Source organism: Crocuta crocuta, unplaced genomic scaffold (assembly GCF_008692635.1).
Source record: "Crocuta crocuta isolate KB4526 unplaced genomic scaffold, BGI_CrCroc_1.0 scaffold83, whole genome shotgun sequence".
NCBI lineage: Eukaryota > Metazoa > Chordata > Mammalia > Carnivora > Hyaenidae > Crocuta > Crocuta crocuta.
Window position 1 is genome coordinate 4,356,932 of NW_027529638.1, and position 12,057 is coordinate 4,368,988.

At 37.3% G+C, this 12,057-nt stretch overlaps 1 protein-coding gene across 3 annotated transcripts in view; it reads right to left on the reverse strand.

The window, feature by feature from the left end:
- The window catches only part of UNC5C (unc-5 netrin receptor C), a 363,130-nt gene that overhangs the window by 129,770 nt on the left and 221,303 nt on the right, over positions 1-12,057 (reverse strand). For all 3 annotated transcript variants that reach the window (XM_077762331.1, XM_077762330.1, XM_077762329.1), the window contains exon 3: positions 825-968. In XM_077762331.1, the coding sequence (XP_077618457.1) occupies positions 825-968 (144 nt within the window). The remainder of the gene's footprint in view (positions 1-824; positions 969-12,057) is intronic.

Here is a 12,057-nt window from a genome sequence, read left to right on the forward strand (position 1 = left end):
TGGGTGATACTGACAGCCACCACAAAACAGAATTTAATAAAATGCAGACATACAACAGAGTTCAGATCATATAATTTACCTGGATTTCAGTGGTCTTATACTTGAGAAAATTTCTCAGTATGGAACCTTAAGGCAGATTAAAGCAGCATTCATTGATGCTCAAGATGTAAATAGCACCCAGTGAAAAAAAAGGGTCTGCAAAAAGATCTCAGGCTGCATCTCTTTCTCCGGGATAATATGTATTAGCATATTTAAAAATCCGAGAATTTTGCAATAAGAAACCTATTTAACTTTGCCCCCCAAAAAACTATTTCCCACATTTATTTGATTATGGAACCCTTTTCTGTGAGGCACTTCCTAACCTCTCCCTAAACATGAATACTCTCAAATTTAACACAGTGTAGAAAATAGTGGTGCGTTTCGATGCACTAGAATGGTTCCAAAAGTAAACAGAGAAGCTTTGTGTGCGTAATTTCTATTTCCAATAACAAAACTAATCAACAGCATCTTAACACATTGGCGGAATAAACTCATTAAAGGAACACAGTCGGTTTTCCTGTAGCCTTATTATTGCCAGATTCAAACAGAAAACTCAGAATCTTTTGAAAGTATCACTATTTCTTTCACACCCCTAAAGAGAAAGTGTCAGCATCCTGAAACAAACCAACAAAAGAGATTTCCTGGGGACTAAAGGGGAAAGTGTAACTCAAATGCAGAAATCTGGGAGTTTTGACTAGAGTTCTTTGAATCTAGAGCAGTTACGGCCTAAAGTTTTCCACATTCCACCAGTTTCCGAAACCCACTGCCCTAGTGCCGTGACTCACATGCGATGCGCACATAGGCCTTCCTGCTCTTTGTGGTGCCCGCTGAGCTCCAGGCCACACACTGGCACCAGTAATCCTCAGGCCCGAAGAGTTCTTCCACTTGCTGGCGCGAAATTTCAATGCTTACCTCCCGGACAATGAGACCTGCCAAGAGAAAGGAAGATTTAAGTCAGGCAAAGACTTGTACTAACAAAACACACAACATCACACCATATATTTCCCCCCAGTGATCCGTCTTGATTCCATAGATCAACATCCCAGATATTGTCGCTGTGCACCTGTGATTTTTCCTCTGGCTCCAGTTATTTGATGCTCAACTTTTTCATTTTCTTATTTGCTATTTCAAATCTTCTGCTTTCATCAGAAGATGAAAGTAGAATAGCTCTATCACTCCACGAAATTACACCTTTTCTCAAATAGCCTGACAAATATTCACCCTCTACCGAGTTATCTTTCTTTGTTTATTCAAACATGAACTTGAATTTCACATCTTCTAAGGATTGTAACCAAATTACATAGGTTGAGGAAAGATATCTGCGTGCTGTACATAATCTTACAATAACTAAATCTTCCTAACTCTTCAAATGAAATGACAGAGAATAACCTAAAACTATAATCATAAGTATATAAATCATAAATATATATAAATGCATATCACATTTTACTATCATCTGGTATCAAAAAGCTATATACTGTTTTACAACACTTTACACAGTTTTACAATAACTAAATCTTCCCCTAACTCTTCACATGACATGAGAATGACCTAAAACTATAATCATAAATATATTTGTATAAAATATATATCTGGTTTTATTATAATATAACCTAGTACTTTCTAAATATGTGGTGGTTATTTAAAATTAGTTACTTTTAATAGTTGTGTTTTAGCTATTAAGGCACACTGTTTTCTTTAAAAAAATACTAGCCATAAGTTAACAAATCCATGCTATTTTATCCAAAGAATGTGTGACTTTAAAGTTTTCATGCATAATATTTTGAAAGTCCAAATGTTTCTCTATAATTGTAATATAACCAAAATCCTGTTAAAGTGGCTTCTAGCTAAAATGCTCAAATAATTGGATTTTATTTTAGAGCATTATGTAATGCTAGATAACAACAGATGAACTAAGAATCCAGGATTATCATTTTAGGAGTATTTATCCTACTGTATCAAAGCCTATTTCCTAGAGTTATTCTGCAATGTGCTCCTTTGCACTAAGCAAGAAGGACCCTCGGATCAATGTACTTGGACCATTGCCAGTTTTCCTGCACACACTTTCAGAATGAAGTGCCTACGGGGAGTGCTAGCAGGGGCACCCTGAGGGTCTAGCAGAATTTGCCTGGGTTAAGGGTAAGCACAGTAAGAAAGATTAAGTATATTGCTTTGTACTTTTTATTCATGCATGCATGCATTCATTCATTCATTGAACAAATATTTATTTAATATCAACTATGGAAAAGGTATTGCCGTAGGCACTTGTGTGCATCTCTGATGAGTAAGATAGTCGTTACCCTCACTGACGCTGTGCAGTGGGTACATATTGACTACAGATTATACAATTTATCATTTAATTACAAGTGTGTTCAATGCTGCAAAGGGGAAGTATAGTGAAAATGAGAGTGAATAACAAGTGAACTCAACTTAGTATGAAGGATTCAACATGAATTAAGTTGGTTAAATTATCTAAGGGGAGGGATAGAAGATATGGGAAAGAAGCAGGAAAGAGAATGAGGAGACTGGGAACCCAGAAGACAAGTAAGCACCAGACACAGAGACGGTGGCATGAGACGAAGCTAGGGACAAGAAAAAGATCAGTTAATATATATTCTTGTAGAACAATGGTTCTCAAAGTGCAGCCCCAGAGCAGTTTCATCAGCATCACCTGGGAACTTGTTGGACATCAAATTCTTGAGTTCCACTCTAGACTAAAATGGAGTAAGAAACTTTGGGAGTTGGGCCTAGCAATTTTGGTTTAACTCCAAGAATTCTGATGCATGCTACACTTTGAGAACCACTGCTGCACACCATGTTTAGAATTTGGGATTTCTTTCTGAAAGTCATGGACATCATCGAAGTGTTTTAAGCAAGCAGATGATGTAATCAGGAGATAATATAAATATATATGCACACGCATATATATGCATGTGTATATGTAGACACACATCCACATATACATGTTATGAATATGAATACTAGGAATCTTTAGTTCCTGAAAGTTATGATTTATTAAACTATTTGCATGACTTCTTGGCATAGGTTCCAGAACTTGTCCTAAAGCCTAGACCATGTTCAAATGGGTAAAAGCCCTCAGGAAAAATAAGGAACACCCAACAGAAGTGGATATTGTTCCACTAGGGAAATAAGCAATATTTTCTATCAAGAACTGCAGGGACTTGAGTCATAGAAACAACTAAGTCCTTCGGTCCACTCAAGAGCCCCTGAACTGAAATGAAGCCCAGGAAAGTGAATTTTATAAGCCCAAGGCAGGGAAAGATCCTGAAGGGGCAACTCTGTGGCCAAAAATGTATTAAATATATTTAATGTTATTTTAAAGTCTTGAAAATTAGTAATCCTTTTATGCTTATAGAGTGATAGTTTAAAAACGTTTTTTTTTTTAAATGTTTATTCATTTTTTGAGAGAGAAGACAGCACATAAGTGAGGGTGAGGCAGAGAGAGAGGAAGACACAGAATCTGAATCAGGTTCCAGGCTCTGAGCTGCCAGCACAGAGCCCAAAGTGGGGCTTGAACTCAGAAACCATGAGATCATGACCTGGCCGAAGTCGGACACTTAACTGACTGAGCCACCCAGGCACCCTCACAGTGATCAGTTTAAAAAGAATTTTCAAGAACCTGGCATATCTAAGTCCCTCACTCCTCTATGCAAAGATGGGTATATTATTTTAGTCACTGTCTAAATAACAGAACAATCTCCACAACAGAAATCCCAACTTATTAACAAATAATGCTACTTCTCTTAGTCTTTCCCGGTCTCTGCTTAGGCTCTCTCATTTTCCTGTCTTTATTGCAATTATTCTGATTTTCTGATATCTAGAAGTTCATGGAAAGATGGCGCACAGTTTTCCCTCTCGGCCCTGCCCCACCTTTCTTTTTATTCCACTCTCTGGTATTTAATACTTTTGCCTGTTTTACTTGTTTATACCTTCTCTCTTCACGCAGAAATGCAGTTACTGGAAAGAAAACTCTTCCTTTAAAAGCTGTTGCAGTAAATTTACAGTCACCAAAGGGGTGGTAAACCTGTAGTGTGTATTTCCTCAGAACCATAATGGCTCTTTCCAAAATGCAGGGCAGCAACAAATGGGCTCAAGATATTAAAACCACACACAAATATTTTGTGTCCCAAGATGATAACACCGGGTTTTATTCCCCTTCCTTTTACTTAAAGCATTACAGAAAACCTAATTAAATGCTGGGAGGAACTTCACTAGGGCCACTGTCTCCTTCAGCCCAAACAGACTCATGGATGTTTCTGCTGACCACAAATCTGAGGCCTTTTACGAAGCCACAGACCGACCCCCCTGCTACCGGGGGGGTTCATTTGTAGTATGAATGTTCTGAATTGTGTGGCTCAGGCCCCTGTGGCTGCAGGACTCAAGCACACACCGATTTTTGTCTTCAGCTTGATAGACGCCCCATTCACGAGGAGCTGGATTAATTTTTTGTGTACAGTTGTCCTGCCACATGCCGACAGTTTACATTCCAACTTTTGGTCAACCACACTAGAACAAGAAAGAACTGAAGCAGGAAGTCTCTAAACACTTCCAGCTTAGAATTCCCTACAATCAGCTGCATTATTCAAGCTCTGAGTTACTTGGTTATATACCATCTTTTCATTGCCATAGGTACGTTCTCTACCTGTGACATTCTGTTCATCGAACCAGAGGCTAGTGGTCTAAAAGTAGGTAATATCCTTTCTCTTTGAAAGTAACATTTTAAATCCGCTTGAAGTCGTGAGATGGAAAAAGCAAGCTGCCTTGAAATTTGTAATACCATCAGCATTACTTCTAAGGCGGGCTGCTTTGAAGAGCATTTGGGAACTTGAAATTGGTTTCAGGTTACTTAAGGGTGTGTGTGTGGGGGGGAATGTTTCGTTCTACAGATTTACTCAAATACAAATGTGTATTTTCCATCACGTCTGATAAGATCAAAGATTTTCCATCAGCATTCTTCCTTTAATAGTGGCATCTCAAGGATGCATGCTGTTTGAAGTTGGCAGTGATCTGCTTTTATAAGAGGATTCATTGTGGCTTGGGAGCTAGAGTGCAGGCGAGTAATTAGCATGCTATATCAAGAAGTCTTATAATGAATATGAATATGCACTTGCTAATAGGGAATTTCAAATGATTTTAGAAATCCAGATGCAAATGCAGCCCTCTTATTGGATCTTTGTGAGACTATACATGCATATGCAATAAAGTCTGGTAAATTATATTTATCCCTTATCTTTAGCATAATTTTAATTTTATAATAGTGGTCAGGCACCACAAATAGTGTTCTTCTAGAGAGTATTATAAAGTAAGTGCAAATACATGATGAATCCTGTTGTATAATTATTTAAAACAATATGTATATTCCCCCAGAAATATAATCTGTAGTACTGTAGACTATTAGAATGTAGACGTTAAGAGTCTACTGTTGTCAAAAAGTATGTTAAGTTCCAGAAATGTAAAGATGGACAAACCATCATCTCTAGCATCTTGCTATTCATTTATCTCATTTATTGAGTGTTACTCCAAAGTCATGTATCATCTCAAAACATTTTTTGAGATGTGGTCATCACACTCTGATCAGTTCTCCTCAAACTATTTCTATTTAGATGTCCCCTCACCTACCCAGACAGGATTTTCCTTTGAAGATGATCCCAAGCCACTTATGCCCAAGTTTCCCCACAACCTACCTGCAGCGGGCCCATGTGGTTCATAGGTGTTCCCCCGCTATGTAGCTTGTGGCCCCTATGTTCTCTGGAGTCAGTGGCCCAGACCTTCTAAGAGACAGGCCCCATCCCACCCACAGCCAAGGCCTCAATAAACAGACTTGGGCCTTTCTCCTCCTCATGGATATGGACCAGACAGATGATCTGACTCTCCTGAAATAGACTGACCTTGTTAGCAGACGCCTTTGATCCCTGCCTGGACTTGTTTTTGGTCATTGCTGTTACTAATAATGGCATAGAAGAGCAGCCAACCATTTTTGTCGGTTATGGCCTCTTCCTCAAGCATTATTCCTGCCTCCTCCATGCCTATCCTCTTTGTCTTTCTGTAAACATAAAATTGAAATAAAGAAGTTGTTTCACTAAATAAATCAATAAATATGTGGTCATCAACTCCTTGCCTTCTGATGCCTCATGTATGTTTCACTAAAAAGCCCCACCTTAGACTTAGGTGTCACGTATGCCTGAGTTGTATTTCTCATTCTTCTCAATTACGTCCTCTTCCATACAGCAAAGGGAAAGTTTGAGACATCATGTGGCATTGACCTGGCAATTTGGCTTCCTCCCCACTCTCCCTATTGGGAGAAGAGCTGCGGAGGTCACTCCACCCAATCTCATTATAGTACATTCACAGGACAGAGGGTGGTGGCAAATGCATGAAGCTACAGGTAGGGAATGATCTGGGATATATTACAGCACTTTATTGAATTAGTGTGGTCTCTTTTTCATGCTTTCTTCCAGAGCTTAATCCTATTAGTTTTCACTAATATAATCTAAAATAAGATACATATCTGTTCTAGATGTCTTAATGCAAATTAAATCACACAAAATACCAGCATTATTTAAAAGGATGCCATACCAAAACAAAACAAAACGAAACGAAACCTGACAATTATTGCAGCAGCTTGTAATTCTCACTTAAATAATCAAAATGTGATAAGGTGAAAGGCAGAACTTTACCACCAAGACATGGTTTTATGCTACATGAAGTCATCTGACAGTCTTCAAACTGCCTCAGGAAAAGAAGACACCGTAAACACATAATTCATCAACTTTTCTCTGAAATGTGTTCCTTGGATTTTTAATATAATATTTAATATATAAACAGGCCATCTAATTAACTAAAATTACTTTGTATAATTGGAAATTACAACTTACTGGTATATTAGATTTATTATAATTTGGTTAAAGTCACATTTATTACCTTTGTGGTCAAGATGAATTTACCCGCAAGTCAAAGAATAACATGACTGGGACTGAATGGTTCAAGGGATTTGTCTGGAAGCATTTCATACCTAGGTCATTGACTTGACTTCCTTTTTGCATGATAATTTCTAGTTACTTGGTTCTGTTTGGCATTCTGTGTCCAGAGGACCTGTGATTTGTTTTGCTATGTTTTCGTTTTGTCTGGAACTGAGAAGAAAATATTTATTGGATAGTGTATCTGGAGTGGGGAGACTCACAGTGCTTTTAGAAAGCTATATGGCAACTGTGGACAAATGCAGCTTACCCTAAAGCCTGAAATGTTAACTTCAAGATGATATTAAAATAGTTATAAATGACCTTTCCTCTGACAGCATTAGCACTGCTTTCCGTTTCCTTTGCTAAACTGTCAGGTTTTAGATGTTACAGGAGAACCAGTCCTCCTATTTTTGATTGGACTTTCCAACCACCATCAAACTTAGAGCTGTGAGTGTTAACGGTAATTGGAGTGGAGGGTATGCAAAATGTTCTTTCTTACATATAGAGTGGTAATGAGTTGATAGATTAATTCTACCAGTTCTGGCCCATCATGTAATTCCTGTTCTTAACTTTGGTGATAAAAAACCTGTTGAATGTCTGTTCCAAGAAGTCATTTCCAACGTAGCCATAGAGATGACCTCCTTATGGATCCTTTCTGATTAGTTTACTGTCTAATACTAGAAAGTTCACTGGATAAAGTGACTCTGTCATATGCATTGTGTATGGATCTGTACATTAACTGGCATACGTTTGTCCAGTTCATGTACGTTAAGCGAATGAATGATTTATACATAAATCGTAAATAAATTTAATTGTATCTCAGAAAAGTAAAAGGAGCTAGAATTTACTGGGCAACTACCATGTGTCTCAGTTAATCTGCATAACAGTCCTTAGGAACGGGTATTGTAAATACAAGTAAAGAGAAGAGGTCAGAATTAAAAAAAAATTTTTTTTTTATGTTTATTCACTTTTGAGAGATAGAGAGAGCACTGCGTGAGTAGGAGAGGGGCACAGAGACAGGGAGACACAGAATCTGAAGCAGGCTCCAGGCCCAGGCTCTGAGCTGTCAGCACAGAGCCTGACGCGGGGCTCGAACTCAAGAACCGTGAGATCATGATCTGAACCAAAGTCAGACACTCAACTGACTGAGCCACACAGGCACCCCTAGCAGAGTCAGAATTTAAACAATTTTTCATGCAGCCAGTGATTACCAAAATCAGGATTTAGATCCATATTTATCTGAATCCAATCTTCCTGTTCCTTGCACTGTACCAATATTCCTCAAATTGTGTCTCAAATAAGTATACTTTGGTCAAATAAGTTTGGGAATTTCTGTTTAATACATCTCCCTCTTAGAAACTCAGAATGCTAGTAAGTATATTAAAGGCATTGGTCAGAAGTTCTGCCATGAAAAAAGTATGTTTAATTTGGAATGCCACCATTTACCCAAATTTATTAAACCATATAACCCTACAGTCAACATAAACACAGAGCCCCATACCATCATGTCTTTCAACATGGTTTGGTACTTTCCATATGGTGATTTATTGAATGAAAGTAATCTACTGTTTGGAAAATTCTGAAAACCCCATGAACAAAGCTATAGTGAAATAGTTTCACATAGAGAGATCAGGGTAAACATGGGGATATGGAATATTTGAGTTTGATGCTGAGGCATGGTTTGGATTTAAAGACTTAGAGAAAAATCAAAGACACTTCTGGAGGATAGAATAGCACAAAGCCAAAGGGCAGAGATGAAAAAGCATGGAACACTACAGGGGAGAAGAGTTTATATGAATCGAGTAAAGAAATAAGGCCATGGAATTAGACAGAAGGGAGATTCATGGAGAGCCTTGATTGGCAGCTAGAGTTTATTCTGTGTGGAGTAGGGAACCTGTAAAAATGGTAAATTGGTAAAATGATGTTTTTCTACGTGACATATGCTTTAAGGAAAATTAATCTGTCTCAACTAGTAAACAAGGCTAATCTGATTTACTTTTAATGGAATTTTAATCATTTTAATTTTAATTATGATTACAAAAATTGTTCTCAGATCTGTGATCTTATATCAAGTCATTAATCTTAAGAGCTTAAAAGCAATATTCGTGGCGAACTTCTGAAAACACTGTCTGATGATGGAAATCAGCACATATATTTAAAATAATAATTACTCATACTGTTGGGTTTTCATTTTGTACTTATCTCACGTGATTTAGAAGCAAACATTAAGAGCTATCACCTCCGGAGAGATTGCCACGTATAATAGTTCTCACACAGTACACTGAGGACAGCTATTTATTTGTCTTAAAAGCAATATATTTCATCTTCTTTTTTAAAAAATTGTTTATTTATATTTGAGAGAGAGAGAGAGAGCATGCGTGGGAAAAGGGCAGAGAGAGAGGGAGCACAGAAGCCAAAGTAGGCTCCAGGCTCTGAGCTGTCAGCACAGAGCCTGACACAGGGCTCAAACTCATGAGCCATGAGATCACGACCTGAGCCGAAGTCTGACGCTTAACTGACAGAGCCACCCAGATGTTCTGATGTATTTCATAGTCTTAAGGAACTTTTAAACCAAACTAGAAAGGATCATTTTTAAAAGAATTCAACACATCCAGGACAATTAATGTTACAACTGGGAGATTAGACAAATATTCACCTAACATACAATAACCTCGTAATTTACTTGGATTAAGAAAATAAATTATTGTTCTATATTTACTATTTGACTTTTGGAAAGTCCTAAATTCATCAAGCCTTGGTTTCTCAACTTATAAAATGAAGATAAGAACTTTTTTGTCTTGTTTGCTTGTGATAAAAGAAATGGAATAACAGCTATAAAAGTAACTGAAACCTGTTCAATTCAATATATATGTATGTATATAAATTTAAAATACATAAGTGTGTGTATATATACCATATGTATATATATGTCTATATATATTACATATATAACAATAACAATTATTTTGAGAATATAACTATATTCTATTCACAAAATTACCATTGGAAGTAGATTCAGGGAAGGGAGAAATACCATGATTGGAAATTATATAAGGCACACACCCAGATGAGAAATATACGGCTAGTTTTAGAACTTTTCAGCAGATTTGGGAGAGTCAGGTCTGGGTGGGGAGGGACACCAATCATCCAGGGCAATGCAGATCTGGCTATGATGTTTAGAAATGAAGTTTGAACAGCAGGAATGAGTTATGGTGATTTGTCTGTAAGTTTCTTGTCCTTCAGCCAAGTAACCCAGGATTTTATCAATCCTCTAGGCTTCCCACTATATTAAAGTGTAGAAAAAGTAAAGTTATCCTGATAAGACAAATGGAAAAGTCTACTTATTTTCGCAACCAGAATGCCTGCATGGCTATCTATTAGAAATTCCTTATACCCATAGTGCATTATGCAGGTGAGACAGGGACATTATGCAAGAGTGGAAATTACCAGGTAGGTTAATGTGAACTAATTTGGGGCAGAATAGGAAACTTTTACATTTTAATGAAGATTTAAAATTGATGGGCAGCGCAATCACATCTTCTAGGTCTTTCCTCACTTACCAACCAGAACATGAATTCTATCGGAGTAGAGATTTGTGTCTGTTACATGCTGTCGTTGTTGCACGGAATAATACTCGGAGTACACTGTCAGCATACGATGAGCATTTACTGAATAAACAAAAGAATATTTTCCCTAAGGCACTATTATATACTCATTTAAAAGATACATGCTTATATCCTAATATATATATTTTGAATTTTTTCATTTATTTTTGAGAAAGAGAGAGAGAGAGAACAAGTAAGGGAGGGGCAGAGAGAGAGGGACACACAGAATCTGAAGCAGGCTCCAGGTTCTGAGCTGTCAGCACAGAGTCCATCCAATGCTGGGCTTGAACTTCTGGACCACGAAATCATGACCTGAGCTGAAGTCGGACGCTTAATGGACTGAGCCACACAGGCGCTCCTCCAAATCTATTTTAGAGGAAGCGAATCTTCAGTCGTGATGGCACTTGTATCTCCTTCCCTAGCCATCGTCAAACACAACTTTGAGTTAAACTTTGAACTGGCTTGGCAGTCCCACTGAAAATGGGGTGGGAGGAGCAGAGTTCTCATAATGTTTTTTAGATTCTCCAAAATTGTTTCTAATAGCTGAGTAAACACAGGTCAAGTACCAGTGAAAATATTTTCTCTTTATCTTTTAAAGGAACTTGAATATGCAAGAATGACTCATCAATTTATAACAAGAAGGAAAGTTTAACTTGTGAAATTCCAAGTAGAAATGAAAAATATTAGCAATTCATATTTTCAAGTCAGGAGAACTGCTGTTGAGATACCAATTTACAATATTAACTTTATGTAAAGACAAAGAAATAACTGTTTGATATTTTCAAAATATTTCTATATATCCTAAGATCCTTTCTCAAGTCACTCTACTATCATTGCAAAAGGAGAGATGATTTAATAAAAACATTGAAACCAAGTATAATACACTGAGATTTTTTCTTTTTTTTAAATACAGAATATGTCTCTGTTTTTCTGTTGATTCCAAGTTACATATACTTAATTTTTGATAAACTCATAGGCAGAATTCCACAAAACAATATTGATCTGGATTTGACGATAAAAGCTTATTTTTTTTAATGTTTATCTGATTTTGAGAAAGAGAGAGAGAGACAGAGTACAAATAGGGGCAGGGCAGAGAAAGAGGGAGACACAGAATTCAAAGCATGCTTCAGGCTCTGAGCTCTAAGCACAGAGCCTGATGCGGGGCTCAAACCCACAAACCGGGAGATCATGACCTGAGACCTAAGTCAGACACTTAACTCAGTGAGCCACCAGGTGTCCCAAAGCTCATTTTTAATTAATCCTTGGCAATTAGGTTCATTGAGAGTATAATCTTTAGGGAAAGAGCTGGGTTTTTTTTTTTAGGGAAAGATTCTGTTTTTTCTAGTAACTGGATGTATGACCTTGGGAAAATTCATTTACTAAATGTCATTTTCCTCAACAAGAAAATGGAAATTAAGATTCCTAATTCAGTG